At 46.3% G+C, this 17,945-nt stretch overlaps 1 protein-coding gene and 1 long non-coding RNA gene across 2 annotated transcripts; one reads left to right on the forward strand and one right to left on the reverse strand.

Annotated features, from left to right (window-relative positions):
- Nucleotides 1–7,451: 7,451 nt before the first annotated feature.
- LOC120651811 lies at nt 7,452–8,662 on the reverse strand. Its single transcript, XR_005666329.1, has 2 exons — nt 7,868–8,662; nt 7,452–7,786 (listed from the first exon to the last, which is right to left on the reverse strand). It is a non-coding gene; the product is annotated as an uncharacterized LOC120651811 (long non-coding RNA).
- Nucleotides 8,663–16,310: 7,648 nt separating this feature from the next.
- LOC120651812 (glutathione S-transferase F11-like) lies at nt 16,311–17,556 on the forward strand. Its single transcript, XM_039929445.1, has 3 exons — nt 16,311–16,565; nt 16,652–16,700; nt 16,814–17,556. Exons 1-3 carry the CDS (start codon nt 16,419–16,421, stop codon nt 17,365–17,367), a joined length of 750 nt encoding a protein of 249 aa, XP_039785379.1. The 5' UTR covers nt 16,311–16,418; the 3' UTR covers nt 17,368–17,556.
- The last annotated feature ends 389 nt before the right edge of the window (nt 17,557–17,945 follow it).

Below are 17,945 nucleotides of genomic sequence, written 5' to 3' on the forward strand. Positions count from 1 at the left end.
ACTCCTGTGGCTCTGCAACCACCTCGTACACCACCTCCTCCGCGGCGGCTGCTACACGTGTGCATATGCATATGACATGAGAATGCATGTATGATTTATAAAAATTACAAGTAACCTATATCCGAATTAATTTCTAACCAATTGCACCAACAACCACCTATTTAACCCTCTCAGCCACTGCCCTACCGGTCAGACCGGTACCCCATACTGATCAGACCGGTCCCATTTAACTTAACCACGACACCGGTCAGACCGGTCCCTCCGACCGGTCAGACCGGTCCTACCCAGACCACAACCAGGATTCTTGGCGCGGCGAAAATCGCCCACTAATTCCAATATCCTTCTAGGAACAAGTTCCAGGGTGCCATTGGAGGTATTTGACCAGAGGGAATCACCTAAGAATCTAGAAAAGGAGATCGACTCATCCCTAGCTAAAGTACCTTGGATAGACTTCTCCCCCACGAAGAACTTGAGATTCCACGTTTTTCCCGGGAAGGAGCACCTGAAGAGGATGATCCTTGATCGATTTGAAGCTCTCCCCGGCCTTGGATTGAGTGGAAAAGGGGAACCTTTGGAAAGGGTTTTTGGGGAGAGGGGAGCTCGGGGAGGGAGCGTGAGGGAGCTGAGGGCGGTGTGTGAGGATGAGTGAGTTGGTGAGAGTGAGAGAGAGTGTGTGATTTCAATGCTGTGGGCCCAAAACGGTTGATCCAGGTTCGACCGGTTAGACCGGTCTAGCCAGACTGATAAAGAAACTTCTAACTTATGGTTTATCGCTTAAACTTGAAACTAAGAATCGTGATTAATTTAATTAGAGTGGATAAATATCTGGACGTTACAGCTACCAAACAGCATGGGGATGGGTGCCTGCAGGGCAGCAGGCATGCAGAGCTGCCGTTGCTGCTGCTGCGGTTCTGGAGCCGGGCCTGTAACGACCCGGCCCGGGATAACGGCTAAGATCTACTCTACACGTTGAGTAGACCACAGCTGCTAATTAACTCTCTTGCACTTTCGTCCTCGCTTCGCGCAAAACGATCGATCCGGAGTTACTAGCTTCTCGCGACCGGCTATTTAACTTGGTCTGCCTCTCGTTTCGTTTCCGGTATGGGACTAAACTGGGAAGTACTGTGCCGCTGCTACAGTAACCGCGACGCTACAGTAGTGTTTTGCTACAATGTCACACGTTCGATCCGGCCCAAACAGCCCACGGGCTGTGACAATCACCCCCGTTGAGGACTCGACGTCCTCGTCGAGACATCGAACCAGTTTACCCATACGGGACAAAGGAGCAGGATCACCTCTCTTGGGCCACGTCCCATACGCCTAGTGCTAACTGTAACACCCCGGGTGTTTACACAGTAATTAATTAAGTGTCTGCACAGTAATTATGTATGTTTACTATGCATCATGTGCTTGAAATGCTTAAAAAGGATCTTTTTGTAATTATGCAAGGTTATATGTGTAATTATGATTTTATGCAAGGTCCTTTATATAATTATTTCTGATTATAGCTTTTGTGGAGGGTGTTTGTGTAAAATTTTAGTGCATTTAATGCATGGTAGTCAATTTTGCTTGAAGGTCTATATTTGAAGTGAAATTGCTTTGAAAAAGACAAATTTCCTGGAATTCAAAATCCCTTCAACGATTTTAATTTTAGCTCTTGAATCTTTGGCCAAATAAATTTTTGCACAACATCAAAGTTGTAGATCTTGAAATTTTGAACAACTTTCATGTTGGGCACTTTTCCATTTGAGCTTTGGTTTAAAAGTTATCTCTGGTTTGCAGTTTAGTCCCTGGAACTTTTGGAAATTGCAAAATCGCCCTTATCCCCTTCTTCCCCTCCCTGCTCTGCTTCCCGTCGCCGGCCACCGACAGCGCCGCCGTGGAGCGCCTTCCCGGCTTTCCCGGCCATTACTCCGCCGTGCGCTGGCGCCCACGCGTCGCGGACGAGCTCCTCCCCCTCCTGTTGCCTCGCGCTGGAGCCCCCACCCCTCGCCACGCCGCCCCGCCGCTTCCAGAACCGCCCCGACGGCCGCCACCGCGACGCCGCCGTGGAGCGTCCCCTGCAGAGCCCGCCGCTCTCTTCTAGCGAGCGCCCGCGCACTACAAGAGTCCCAGAACTCGATTTCGTGCTTCCTTTCGCTCTCTCATCGCTCCCACGCCGCAGAACGCCGCCGCCGCCCTGCTTGAACCCCGGCGAGCTCCACCCCGCCGCGGAGCCGCCACCCCAGACCCGCTCCACCCCTACAGCCCCCACCCTTAGCACCGCCTCGACCTCGCGCAGCTCCCAGGCCACTTCCCCTCGCCCGAACCTCACCGGAGCTACCTCGCCGTCGCTCGCCTCCGCCACCGACCCGCCCTGCTCCGCCGAGCCGCCGCTTCCGAGCCTCTCCCCGCAACCCTAGGCCACCCAGAGGTGCGCCTTGCACCCGTGAGGCTCACGCACCCCTCCACCCTCGCCGCCGGTGAGCCCCTCGCCGGGAAACGGCCGGTCAACCGCCGCCTCCCCTCTCTGACCCGGCCCAGGGACCTCGGGTTGAAAGGAAAGAAAACCCAGGGGGTTATTTGATTAGGCCTAGACTCAGATGAATAGTGCCAGTAGGGACTGCTTTGTAATATTTTCAGTGAACTTTGAAATTCTAGATCAATTCATAAAATAGCAAATCTTGATGTTTTGGAATCCTTTTGAAGAGCTCTATGCAGTAGAACCATAATATGTTAGGCTTTAGTTGCAAGTTTTTGCTGTATAAATGGTTTTGTGTCACTAGATAAATAAATACTAGATGTTTAGTCTTTTTCTTATCTGATGCTTGAAAGCTGATATTGCTATGAAATTTTGGTGGTAGTTTACTAATGTAACACTAGCTTTTCTATAAAAATTTCATGGTCAGTTCTCTTGTGTAGCTATTTATTTGTTTTAATCTTTGTTTAGTACACTTTATTTATGGTAAATAGTTTCTGTTTGTAATAAATCATGATTTTATTTTGGCATGTTCTTTTTGAGTAGCTTAGCTCGTACAGGAAGTTTAAGCTTCAGTTAATGGCTAGAACAGGAGTTAAAATTTAATCTTGTTAAACTGGTGTCTGTTTTGTTTAATTTATCGGAATTATTTCCTTGTAGATAAAATCATGAAAAATTCACAGTAGCTAGATCATCCATGTGTAGATCTCATGTTAAATTTTGAGCTTCTAATCTTCTTTAGTTTGACCTGTGTAATTCTTGCTTGTTCTAGATGTTATCTGTGTAAATGATTTATTGTGTTTAAATGGTTAAATGTCTTGGCATGATTTTTACAGGGTAGATTACTTTGTTCGCGTTCTGTTTAGTGTAATTTTGGTAGATTTTATTACTATTTGTACTCTAATTTGTTGATTTATTTACAAACCATGACTTAATTGTATAGGAAAATCACCCCCACTCATTTTATGAAGTTAGTTAACTTCTTTTGTGCTATTGATCATGATGTCTTGTGTGGTTAAATTTGTTATTTAACTACTCTATAAACGTTTGCCCAGGTGTGTTTATAATATTGTTCTTGCATTACATATAGATACGACTACTTTATCGGACGGGACTTACGAGCTGATTCCGGAGTCTGACGGAGGTGATCTCGAAGCTCAAGTAAACACTGCGGAACTAACTGAAGCCCCGGACCAAAGTTCGGAAGAGCCTAGAGCTGAAATAGTTAGCAACTACCGAGAAGGCAAGCCCCGGACATAACCTATAATTCAAATTAATATCATTTACTGTATTATTTTACTTGTGCATTTACAGTTCATAGGAGTTGAATTGAAACCCTAGATGCATGATCCTAGGAACCTATGTACTGAACACTAGACTTGAGTTCGACTACTTGCTAAGCTTATAGGACCGGTAAAAGTCGAGTGATTGCCTGTCACTCGCGAGCTTTATAGAAATTGCTTGTTTACTTTCTGTTATCAATATAAGGACGACGGACGGGGTTGTGTTTGATATCATGATCTCATGTGGGACCCCGTCTGTGTTGGTGAACTTGCTAAGGTCGCGGTGTGTGGTAGTGCTGGTTAAGTTTTTGAAAGTACTAGTCACATGCCGTAAATATGGTACGCGGCAAGCCTAGTAGCCGATTGGACCGGGGAGTGGATATACCTTTCACTCTCTCAGTAGGGATAGGTTTTATTTTATGTTGCGCAACACTACGACTTCGAGGGACAAGGTTCGGCCTTGGAGCCCTGTAGTCGGGGAGAGTGACCCTATCCACGAGCCGGAAAGAAAGGTCAACGGTTGTTTGGGAATGACCCGACGGTATTCCAGACGTGTGTGCTAGGTTACCCTTGCAAGGTTGAATTTCGATTCAGAATCGTCCGCCTCTCACGATGAAATGAGACTGCTTGATCTCTTTGCCACACAGAGTAATAAGAGTAACAATATTCTTATTAATCTTGATGTTTGCTTAGAAATTTCACCATGATTGGATAGTAGTTGCTTACATAGAATGGTTAATCTACTAGAAATTTGAAAGCTAAAACTTGAAAGTAAGGACATACTCTTTATTGCTTTTCAGCAAAAGGAAAACCAGAGCCTCACAAAGCCTTGCATAGTCTAGTTAAAGTGGGCTACTTATACCCGTTGTCGGTTAAGTCTTGCTGAGTATTAGAATACTCAGCCTTGCTGTTGAAACTCTTTTTCAGGTATGAGTTTTGAGGATCAGATCGCTAGCTTAACCTATCCTTGCTCATTGCCTCCTGGCTGGTCCGTAGAATGGGATACGTCTTCGGCCGGCAATGACTATGACGAGTGATACCATGCTTGGGCTAGCTTGGTATACTTTTGCGACGTGTTATAGTTATCGTGTTTCTTCTTCCGCTGTGTAGACTCTGAACTTATAATCATAGCTTGAACAATTGTTTTATTTAAGTTGGCTTTGTAATAATGTTTTTAACTGGTTTGTAATCATTATTACGCCTGTATTGTAAAATTGTGATTGTAATATCTCTGAACTCGCCTTCGTGCGGGGTATGCTTGTTCGATCCGAGAATCGGTGGTTGTATCGGGACGTTACCCGACAGACCAAAAATTGTTCCGTTTGAAGTGCGTTTAAGCTAATGTTGCCTTTATGGTGATGGTTTACGCACTTGAGCCGGGATAATTTAGGCGGTTCTGCCACACTAACGATCCAATGTGCCACGTCCGTGGGTTCACTGCCAGCAGCCCATGTGAGTCCGTCCACATGTTGTTGGCATCTGTGTTTCCATGCGCCGACGTGCTCATGTACGCGCACTTCTGCCCGTACGTGGCGTGAAACCGCGAGAGTATGGCTCTGATACCCATGTAACGACCCGGCCCGGGATAACGGCTAAAATCTACTCTACATGTTGAGTAGACCACACCTGCTAATTAACTCTGTTGCGTTTTTGTCCTCGCTTCGCGCAAAAGGATCGATCCGGAGTTACTAGCTTCTCGCGACCGGCTATTTAACTTGGTCTGCATCTCGTTCCGTTTCCGATAGGAGTCTAAAATGGGAAGTATTCTACAGCTGATACAGTAACCGCGACGCTACAGTAGCTTTTTCCTACAGTGTCACACGTTCAGTCCGGCCCAAACGGCCCACGGGCTGTGACAGGGCCGGGGAGTGAATACGGGGAATCTTTGTCTGACGACGATGCCATTCGTCTTCTGTCCGTCCATCCATCTACTGCGTTGTGCCTTGTGCGTGTTGTGTTGAATGCAAGGCTGCCCCCTCCCATATTCTCTCCCTCGGCTTCCTCTGATCGATGCAATGCCTGGGGCCTACTCTGCTCCTCATTTACGCATGCTCGTGCCACAGTTACTTCTCCCTCGCAAGCCCCAACTACCGTCCTCCTCCGCAAACCTGGCCTTCGATCTGCTGGTTTTGTTCAGAACTGTCGCACGCGCGCGTTCAGTCTGAAACTGCATGGTCGACGTGAGAAACCGTCGTCGCAAATTTCAGGAACCGGTGGCTGGCTTGAGATAACAGATTTTCAGAATTCAGATACGAAAGGGGAATTATGACTTATGAGCGTTGGACAGACAGCAAGGCCACGAGAAATCTGTGGGTTTTAATTGCTCTCTTTCATCTTCAGACTTCAGTGCGATCGAATGGGACGATGTGTGTTAAAAGAAGATCGAATGGGCGATGAATTGCAGTAGAGCATGGAGGCATCATTGTGTGCATAAATGTCTGCGTTTGCATTAACAGTTATGGAAGTTGGAAGCTACAGCGACCAGTGCCGTGCGGGGAATCAATTTACGCGCGCGGCGGGGATGTACATCAGTAAATGCCATGATGAACACCTCTGGAAGTGGGTCAGAAAGATGAGGCGCGGGCAGTGGGCACATGTAGGCTGTGTTCAGATGTGGGTCAGAAAGATGAGGCGCTGGCAGTGGGCACATGTAGGCTGTGTTTAGACGAGGGAAAAAGGTGGAAGAAAAAGTCACATCAGTCAATATAGCACACTGTAGCATTTTTCGTTTGTTTGTGATAAATATTGTCCTACCATGACCTAACTAGGCTCAAAAGATTCGTCTCGCAACGTACATCAAAACTATGCAATTAGTTTTTTTATTTAACTACATTTAGTACTCCATGCATGGGTCATTTGCTATATTTAATGTTTCGATGTGATAGGGGATGTAATGGAAAGTTTGGAAATTTTGTGGGAACTAAACACACCTGTAATATGTTTCTCTGCCCTGAATCGTGGCTTTGTTTGGATGCACGCTAGAATCCTAGCGCTAGAAGAGAATCTTTCCCGCATGAAGGACTGAATGAAGTCTATTTGTAAAATTTTTTTAGGGATGGGTGTAATTTTTTGCGACGAATTTAATGACGGTAATTAATCGATGATTTGCTACAGTAACCACCATCTAATCGCGCGGTCAATGGCCTCATTAGATTCTTCAGGATCACTAGCGCGGGGTTCTGGAGTTAGTTTTGTAAACTGACTTTGTTTGACACTATAATAAGCGGTCAAAGTGTTACTATTCACTAGCGCGCTACAAAACCAAACGGGCCGTGTACACTAGCTGTAGTGTCACATATTTTTTTTTTGCGGGTAAAAGCTGTAGTGTCACATAGATCATATCAAGTCATCTGAACATCGATCTCAGAACTCGCTTGATTTTCAATCTTTGGTTAGATGCTAAAGCCCATAGTTTTCAATTCCATAGAACACCCCCACAAATTACTGCTGGACATGGTTGGTGGCTGGTGTTGGTTTGGTGTGAGAAAAAAATACCGCTGATTGGCTGGAGAAGCAGCCAGAGAACAGAGTGATGATATATCTGCAGGAATGATCAACTACTTTGCATTGGGATACAGGGTACACAAGAACTTCAGTGTAAAATAAGTTTAGTCTTCTCATGAGATGAAAGGAGTACAATAAGGTTAGACGAATGCTGCTGGTAGAGAAAAATTAGACATTATTGGAGACAAGAACTGCATTTGGAGATATACTATCAAGTGAACCAACTCATTTCTTGCTGAATTCTCTGTCTGGGGCACGATTACTACAGGCATTACATGAGAGAACTAGGAAATACATGGTCGCAACTGTCACATGAAAGTACAAAGCAGATCATACATGTCCACACATTTTCTCCCTCATTATTTAGGAGGTGGACACATACTACTACGGTTACACTTATACATACTCCACTAAGCTACTACACACGCTCGATCATATAGTCCATGTCCTTCCTTACTAAAATAAATATCCAGAAGTGCGATTCGTATGCCTTCAATCTGCTTCAACTGGGTCATATATTCCATGGAATATAGTAGTTTGGCTGATGATCGAGCAACAAATAATCAGGAAATTGGTCAGATGGGAAAATCAAGTATACACACTGCAAAAAAATAAAGAATACCACTTCATCCATGGAAGCGCCTGTAGCAATAGCACAGTTCAAAATTAGGGTGTGTTCAAGAACGCCCATGATGCATCTGAAGAGCTGCATGGACTGGACATGCATGCATGCTGGGGGCGGTGCGCGTGCACTATTTCTCCTGCTTTGTCTACCGAGCGATTTCTGCATGACCTAACTGGTGCCACAGCATGCAAGGCGCAGCGCAGTCAATGGTTACTGCTGGTTAGTCACAGCACCCCAAAAAAATTTAGAAACAAATCGAAAGTGCATGCTTGCACTTCATCTATGATCCATGCATACTTAATTGCAGAGAAAATTCAAAGAGATACAAGAACCCAGTAATAATCGAGGCAGAATAATTCAGGAAGAGAAGGTGCGGCGCAAACATGAAAGGGTGCTAAGATATTGGCACGGCTCAATCAGAAACCCCAGGAGCTAGCACTGCAATCTGTGCGTAGCTAGATCCACATGGGCCATGGCTCCTTCAGCTTCTGAGTGAGCCGAGCCAACACCATAGCTACACTTCCATTTCTTTCTCCTTCGGCCGGTTAGCTAGCTGAGGACAGGAGATAGAATGACGGCAAGGAGGTATGTGGAAGAAGGATTGGCCATGGATCTCTGAGCTCCAAGGCATCCATGGCGTGCAACCATGGAGAGGGAGGAGTCCCCCGCAGGGTGTTGCTGGGTAGGGTTGTCTGGCTGGTGGTGTAGGATTGCGTTTGGGTTTGGGGGATCGGAGGAGGCCCGTCTTATGGGCTTCTCTGATTCCCTATGCTCTGCGTGTTGGTGCGGGCATTTAACTCCTCCCGGGCCCCGGCTACCAAATGAGCAAGACAGGCCGCGGTATTAATAGAAACACCGAGCCCTCTCTCCCAAGTCCCAACCATACCAATGCAAAGCGCTCTCTTCGTGATCTCTACCAAGCTGACACTCTCTTTCATGCATAGATGATGGTGCATGCGTATATGTAGGTGGAAAGACATAAATGAGATTCCCCATCTTTTTGCTAGGCGATGCAGCAAGTCCATTTGCGCGCAACATGAAAATGCAAGGAACACGAAAGTTACCTGTAGTCGTTCCAAGAATCTTGGAGAGTCATCAAAATTATAGAGAGAAATATAAAAATTTATGAAAATCAAATAGGAGCACTATAAAATTATAGCTAACAAAGAATCTAATGATACTTAATTGGTATCATAAATGTTATTATATTGTCATATAAATTTGGTCAAACTTGAAAAACTTTGACTCTCCAAGATTCTTGGAATGACTTATAATTTGGAACGGAGAGAATACTTATTACCACACATGATCTTGATCCTGAATTCCTGATTGTGGATATGATTTTTTTTATTGCAAGAGAAATTGCTAGGAGCACACATGTGGCGAGCTTACTTATTAATTATTGTCAACTAACCTATCAATCCGTGATCCCGCATAGGCTAATTAGAATTAATATAAAAATAAAACCTATAGCTAATAATTATAATTATTTATCTCACGCCCTCTTTCGTCTATTAAATATTCTAATACATACTCTAAATACATATTTATCATTATCTACTTATAATAGATTTCATTTTGCATCACGCGTCCATGTGTGTTTGATATATATTTAATTGAACACATTTTTTTGTGAATTGATATTTTTATCTCTTCCTCATATATGAATACATAGTGACACATATCATGGGTAGTATTTTTATATAAATAATATATTAATAATAATAGAAATAGTATTTTAGAATTTTATACTGGTGCACTTTAATATTATGTTATAATTATATAATTTAGATTGAGATTTAGGGAATACTTTAAATTTAAAAATAATATAATTGGATAATTTATATGCAAATTTTGGAGGTTATTTGTATTATTTTTATAATGGCATAGGTGGGTAATTAAGATACATGTTTAGGGGGTTACTTTAATCTATTTTTATAATGGCAGATATGGGTAATTTATTAGAAAAAATAATAGATTGAATGACTATTATGATTAGAGTTGTCGGATTGATTGCCGGATGTTTCTAATTTTTGTGAGAATTTTTGTGATTTCTCTATTTTTTAGAGTATCTATTTAGAATTATAGGTGGATTCATGTGAGACTTTAGAAGGAGCCTCCAATTGATCGTACAAAATTGGAATCAAATGGCTGGCCAAATAATAAAAGGTTATCAAGATATTAAAATAACATTCGCACTAAATTTACGAATTGAGTGTGCACCTCAATTTGAGTGTGCACCTCAATTGAAACATATTCACTTGGGTTTAAATTCTCAACTTAACACAAATGCTTGTATTTTTATCGATCTATTAATTCTACAATTTGACTTGTGTTACTTTTTTAGTGGTAGGCGACGCGCCTCTCTACAATGAGGCGTCTATGTTGACTTTGTCAATCTTTTAAGATCTATCGGCTCGATCTTTCAAATGTGCTCATAGTGGTAGCATTACGTGCGCGTACTCATATATAGGGTGAGTGTGTCCGCACGCATGTGAGCCTCTGTCTGTTTGGCAAAAGAAAAAATCCGTACCAAATCAACCGTCATTAATTGTTAGGCAGGCACATGAAGCCCATGATGTCAAGAATTCTGAATCAAGTTAAGTTAGAAGATGCTATTAACTGGAATAACATAAAAATATTTATTTCAGAACAATTTTAATCACTACGGGAGTTTGTCGTGGGAGTTTGTCGTGTGTCTGGCTCTTTGCCGTGAGCAACATCACGGGCACACAATATATACCGAGTGCCAGACAAAAAAACTCACGGCAAAAATTAAGCACACGACAAATTAAGTTTTTGCCGAGTGCGACGAAAAAACACACGGCAAAATGATTTTTTGCCGAGTGCCTAACTGTTGGCACACGACAAAGATCAATTTTGCCGTGACCTCTCTGTGACACACTGCAAAATCGGAGCTTTGCCGAGTGTCTTTATATGGCACACGGCAAATCTGATTTCTTTTTTTCCTTCTTTGCCTTCTAAACTTTTTCTTCTCTCCTCATGCTATATTTAGTACTCTGTGTTACAATATCGTACATTTGTAGGTCTTTTTGCTATATTTTGTTAATTTATTTCCCTTACATGAATTTTTTAGAATAAGTCCAATTTGCATTGCAAGTGCTTCAGATACTAGAATTTAAAAGGAAAAATGGTATTCTTGTTGTTGAGTCCATTTTGAGGCCGTGTACATAAAATGAAAAGGAATTTCCAACATCTCTAACACGAAACATGAGCACCAACGAGTCGCCAAATTGTAGTTAAATTATATAAAAAAACAAACGAAGTCTGAAAACCATGAAATTTGTCATGACATCAAGATATCGTATGTAGATGTTGTGGAAAAAAATAAGAATGTTTCGCACAAGTTATCACATACGCTGCTTACAGAACGAAGAATCTCCAAAGAAGTTTCATAGAGTTAAAAGAAGGACTGTTTCAGATTTCAAGTCAAAGTGACGATCAAACTATTGTTTGACATCAAAACTTTTTATTAATTTTAGATTGGTTCATGTGAAATTTTAGTGATTTCAAAAAACATTTAAAGTATATTGAAAAAATATATATGCAAATAGTGTATTTTCAAATATGGAGAAAAAGCAAAAAAAAAAAACATTTGCCGTGTGTTTAATGTGGGGCACACGGCAAACTTATCCGGCCCAACAAACATCCCGGCTCGGCCCAACACACCCCCCCCCCTCAATCACCACAAAACCCTACCTCACGCGCCGGCCGCCACCCCTCCCTCCCCTCCATCCCCGCCGGCCGCGCGTCCCTCCCTCCCTCCAGCGCGGCAAAAGCGGCGCTGCTCCCCCCCTCCGGCGCGGCCGATGCGGCGCTCCTCCCTCCCTCCGGCACGGCACAGGCGGCGCCCCGCTCTCTCCCCACCCCTCCCGCTGTTGCCCCTCCCCTCCCCCCTCCGCTTGCCCCTCCTCTGCTTGTGAGGAGCGGCGGCGCGCGGGGCGAGGTGCGGCGGCGACTCTAGTGGGGGGCTAGGTGCGGTGGAGGGCGGCCATGGCGCGGCGGTGACATAAGCGTGAATAGATTCACGGTGCGGCGGCCATGGCGCGTCCTCGGAGCACCAGATCTGTGAGTCCCTCGAGCTCCCCCCCCCCTCTATTCCTCTCTTGCTAGGCCATCGGCGGCACAGCGGCCTCCCAGGTCCTCCCCTCCAGATCCGGCGGGGGTAGCGGTCTAGAGGGGTGGCTCGGCCGGTGGTGGTGGCGGCGGTGCGGGGCAGCGGCGACGGCCGGTGGTGATCGCGGCGGCAGTGCGGTGGTGGTGGGTGGGCTCGGCCGGCAGTGCTGGGCGAGCTCGGCCGGCGGCGGCGGATGTGGTGTTTTTTTTATTCCGAAATTGTTTGCCGAGTGCCACTTAAACACACGGCAAATCCTTTGTCGTGTACCTGATAAAAGGCACACGGCAAAGGAGCTCTTTGCCGACATTTGTATGCCGTGAGCCCTTTGCCGTTTATTGGGCTTTGCCGTGTGCAACAGGCACTCGGCAAACCCCCTGTCTCCCGTAGTGAATGAACTAGTTTTCTTCTTCACATACATGAACCTGTCCTCTTTTGGTAGCAAGTGAAAGAAACTCATCATTTTTCTTGACATGAACCTGTCATCTTTTAACACATGATATCAGTCCGCCTTTTATTCAAGTGCAAAATATTGCTGAACATTCAATCAAACTCTCCTTTATTCTATCTAGCATAGAAGAAATTCGTGATTTTGAGTACGATTACCATATTTATTGAAAGCCCATTTTCAATGGATATGGCGTATATATATTTATCCGATTCAAGAAACATATATGTAGTGTCTGGGACACATCACTTTATGAAGTGGAAGCCGGGAAGTTAAGTTTTTCCTTAACAGAAGAGTTTGCTAGAATATTTGTCATCTGTATCAATGTGTGAATCCTACTACTAGTAAACCCTACTAATACGGAGGCAGATGAGACTACTACGGGTAGTAGTTGCAGTGAGTGAGCAATGTGAAAAACATGACACATGCATCGTCCAGTGAGTAGTATAGTAGCAGTAGGGGCCGTGTGCTGGAGGAGCACATTGTACGTAGGAAGGGCTGATGGCGCATGTACACGTCTTGAAGCCGACGCATCCATGCTGGGCTGGAGGGCCGGGCCGGTGAGACAAAAGAGACAAGGCAGCGGCATTGATCGGGCGCATGCGGCGCCGCCCGTCGGGGCGGCTCTGCCGCAGGCAGCTCGCGCGCTGTGTGCCTCTTGTCCGGGTTCAATGCGTGGGAATCTCCCTGCCACGCTCACTTAACTCCGAACTCACTGCGCAGAACCCCGAGGGCAGCTCAGCTTCAATGCGTCATCGCGTCGCGTCCCTGCCGATCCCTGCTTCGGCTGGCTCCATCGGTGCCGATGCGTTTCTGAATTCTGATTCAGTTTCTCTTCTTTATTTCTTTCTTAATTTATATTTAGTGCTCCTAATTAGTATTTAAATATGCGATGTGATGAGATTTATAACTTAAACTGAAAAAAAATCAAATATAGCCTTAGTTTAACCACGTTGCTTAAGACCAGCGCACGCCGAGGCTTAAACTCATCGCGAAGAAGACAAGTTCACGAAGCTAGCGCGCGCATCATTTCTGCACATATCTTGTGTGGTGTAGCCGGCTGGCAAGGTGATGCTCAAGCACGGCGACACCACCCTCGCCAGTAGGTAACTGGGGCTGGAGGAAGTTTTGACTTCTGAGAACCGGCCAACCGCTTATCGATGCCCAGCTAGCGAGATTAGTGCCTCACCATCACTGCTCCTGCCAATTCTTCTCTCCTCCGTGCTCGTAGATTCCAGGGACGACATTTGCCGGTAGGTACGCCGTCCGGCGCGCGTCCGTCGAGAAGTGGCCGCAGGCGGAGGCGCAGAGCTTCGACGCGCCGAGCGCGTGCTGGCGTTCCACCTCGGGTTGGCGCCGCGGCTGGCGGGGGGCGCCGTCCTCACCTCCGGCCGCCGCGCCGGACGGCGTCGTAGGCGAGGAGGAGGAGGAGGAGGCGGCGGCAGTTCGTGCTGGACGTGTACGACGACGCGCTCGGCCGGAGCCCGTACCTGGCCGGCGGCGAGTTCACGCTGGCGGGACCTGTCCCACCTGCCGAACGGGGCAGGGCGCTGCTGGGCGTCCAGGGGGAACGTGGCGCGGTGGTACGCGGCCATCTCGGCGCGCCCGGCGTGGAGGCAGGTGGTCGGGGCGCAGGGCCGGAGCGCGCACTGCCCGTGCGCGTTCGAGGCGTGATCGGGGCTACAGCGCCCACACGGCCCTGTGTAGTTGTGTGTGCCGTGAGCCCGTGTGGGTGCTAACGTTGCCGTGTCGGTTACAATAACCACGCGATGGATGCATGGAAACGGAGCCTTTGGGTGCGTACGTGTAGCGTGTGTGGATTGTGGAGTGAGCTATGTTTTTTTTTTAGGGGGAAACTCCACACTAATTCATAGAAGAATACTGATTACAGACGCCCGTAGGCGGATCGATGAGCTTGTGTGGAGTGAGCTATGTAGTAGTAGCATGTCCCTGACTCCCTGTTAATCCTTCAAAAAAAAAGTATGTCCCTGTACATGGGCTCCAAGTGCTTCATGTTTCAACCCCCATGGGCTGCGCTCCGCCGCTAGTTGATGCGTAAGCCCAGGTACAAGATAGATTTTCTAGAACCTAATCCAAGCAACCGGAAGCCCATGTGCTCTAACTTTAGGGCCCATTTAGCCTGGGCTGAAACCTCGGTCACATGGTATGAAAAATTGATATCATTTCGAGCTTGTATGAAAAAATTATAAATTCCAGAATGTACGATTTAGTAGTTCATCAATTTTTCTTTACTAAAATAGTGGATACAATATTTAGATGCATAAATAAATATCTGAATATTGTATTAACTATTTCAGCAGCAAGACAACTTTAAATGAAAAGTGATGAAGTCCTGGATTCTAGATCTTATTGAGCTTTAAAATTCGTAAGAATTTTATTTCCATTCTACCTTATATATAAAAAAGTTATGATTTTTTGAATCTGTGCTATATAATGTTGGAATAACTGGCTCCTCAGAGGGGAGACTCATATAAATCGCCACTTGTGTTGCGGACTTATCACTTGGTGATACATTGTTTTATTTATGTCATCATTGGTGGATGATTTGTATACAGATGCCCCGGAGACAAGAAGGCGTGTTTGATGTTCTTTTGGAAGCGTTATATAATGTGCTAAAATGGGAAAAAAAACAGAGGGCAGTACAAAACGTGTCTGTTCCTTTTTTTTGAGACCGTGTCTGAACACGTTTAAGAGGGAGAAAAATATGTCTGTTCCTGTTCATCAATCGAACAGGGCATCAATTCTGTACCCTTTTTGAGAAAGAACAGGGAAACATATCCTTGAAAAACGTATGTAGAACTTAATTAGTTGATACTTTACCTCGAAATAAAGAGGAACTGTCTGATGCTGCAGAGTTGGTAGCAAGGCGAGGGAAAAGAACATGTCCTCAACTTCAAGCGGGAACCAGGCTAATCGATGGCTACAAGCATATGGGATTTCTAGTTTACTCGATGGCCGTGCATGCATGGCAGGCTCTAAGTTAAGGGTAGGTTCGCACGTGCCGTCGAGTTTAGCCAGCAGTGGCATGGCCCCTAAAAGGAAAAGAGTTTAACAAGTAGTTATGGTCTTGGGATCACAAAGGCAGTCAACAATGAAAATCCCATGCACGCGACTAGATCACCGCCGGTGTCAGACTGCTAGTGCCAGCCCTGCTTAGTTCGATCTGCGTTTCTCATCAATTGTTTCCTTTGTTCAAAGCTAAAAGTTTTAATTTGGGTCGTGTTTGGATGAGATCATGAAAATTTTTTCACAAAAAGACGAATGCATGCATGAAGTACTAAACGATGTTTATTTGAGAAACCTTTCCACGGATGGGTGTAATTTTTTGAGATGAATTTAATGAGCCAAGTTCCATCATAATTGGCTACAGTGATACTATAGTAACCGCACATAATCATCGTCTAATCGTACGGTCAAAGACCTCATTAGCTACAGTACTGCTACAGTATCATAGTTGCAGAGGTGGTTCCGTAATTAGACTTTATTTAATACCTTAATTAGTGGTCAAAGCACTGAAAAATTTTCATGAAAATTTTTTCAGGGCCATCCAACACACGGCCTTGATTTGACAGTATCTGCTTCTTTGGTACAGATTAATAATTAATTAACGTATGTAATGAGGAAAAGAAAATTCTTCACTCGTTTGCTTGCGGACGCCATGATACGCAGACGACAGCATCGCGGCAAACCTGAGGCCGCCTCTTTGAATCGGCGCTTTGCCTCTTTATCTCCCTTTCGCTTTTGCCCGTATGGACCTGCTGGGAAGCAAGCTGCTGAGGCGCTCTGAATCTGATCCCCCCTTCTCGCTCCCGGATGCGTATATATAGCCACCAGAACTTGCAGAGTTCCAGACCTACGACCAGCACCAAGCAGCAGGTTCGTTCTTGATCTTTTGGCAAACCTCTCTGCGGCTGCGGCAGGTCGATCCACCGGCGCCGGGGAAGATGCCGGTGAAGGTGTTCGGGTCGCCGGCGTCGGCGGAGGTCGCGCGCGTCCTGACCTGCCTGTTCGAGAAGGACGTCGAGTTCCAGCTCATCCGCGTCGACTCCTTCCGCGGGCCCAAGCGCATGCCCCAGTACCTCAAGCTGCAGGTAATTTATCTCTGCAATCATCTGCTGCTCGAACGCACACGCAAGAACTGTGCTCACTTCTGACGAGCGAGCTCGAAATTCTGCAGCCGCACGGCGAGGCCCTCACCTTCGAGGACGGCAACGTCACCCTCGTCGGTAAGAACGAAACCGATGCAATGCAAGAACTAGAAATGTTTTAAAACATCTGCACATGAAGCTAGTTTCTAAGTAGATTACAAATCACAATGCGTGGCACGGATGGATGGCAGAGTCGAGGAAGATCCTGCGCCACATCGCGGACAAGTACAAGCAGCAGGGGTACAAGGACCTGTTCGGGCCGGGCGCGCTGGAGCGGGCCTCCATCGAGCAGTGGCTGCAGACGGAGGCGCACAGCTTCGACATCCCCAGCGCCGACATGGTCTACAGCCTGGCTTACCTGCCGCCGGACATGCCGCTCGACGGCAGGGCCGGCGCCGGCGGCGGCCTCGCGCCCGCGGCCGGGTCCGGGATGCACCCGTCGCACCGGCAGAAGGTGGAGGAGATGCTGCAGCTCTTGGAGAAGAGCCGCAAGGACCTGGGCAAGCTGCTGGACATCTACGACCAGCGCCTCGCCGAGGAGGAGTACCTGGCGGGGAGCAAGTTCACGCTCGCGGACCTGTCGCACCTGCCCAACGCCGACCGCCTCGCCGCGGACCCGCGCTCGGCGCGCCTCATCGAGTCGCGCAAGAACGTCAGCAGGTGGTGGTACACCGTCTCCGCCCGCGACGCCTGGAAGAGGGTCAAGGAGCTGCAGCGCCCGCCGTCCGCGGAGGCGCCGTTCTGAGCCGCCTCGCCCTGGCCACTGGCCACTGTTCATCCATCGTGTTTCTGTTGATCCTAGTTTCTGCATATTTCCACTGTTATTCTGATTCTGAATGAATAAACACCGCCCGGCCCTGCGTCAATGGCCTGGCTGTTTGTTCATCGTGTAATAAATTGTACAAGAGAATGCTGCCCCTTGATTTTCATGATAGTGACGACTCGAACTGGCCTTCATTGCCTTGAAGGTTTTTTTTATTTGGCGTGCTGTCAAACTCACTTCACGCATGTTAAGGAGCTGTTTTAATTTGAACCGGAAATATCACAACAAAAAGTTCGATTCTAGTAGAAGTCAAGAAAAAAAAATTCTCGTGTTCAATTCCAATGAGGTATCTGGGCCATGTATTACAACAGATTACAGCAGAAAGCATCCAAAATCTACGAAGAACATTCGTGTTATAATTGTAAGGTGCAGCGATTGGATCTAGTACTGTACTACTGATAAATCAACGGACAATCACTAGTGCCAGCAATGCAATTTACAGGGTAGAAGCGCGGGCTCGATCTAGGCTAGGGTTAAAATCAAAAGAAAAACAATGGCCC

Source organism: Panicum virgatum, chromosome 9K (assembly GCF_016808335.1).
Source record: "Panicum virgatum strain AP13 chromosome 9K, P.virgatum_v5, whole genome shotgun sequence".
Taxonomy (NCBI): domain Eukaryota; kingdom Viridiplantae; phylum Streptophyta; class Magnoliopsida; order Poales; family Poaceae; genus Panicum; species Panicum virgatum.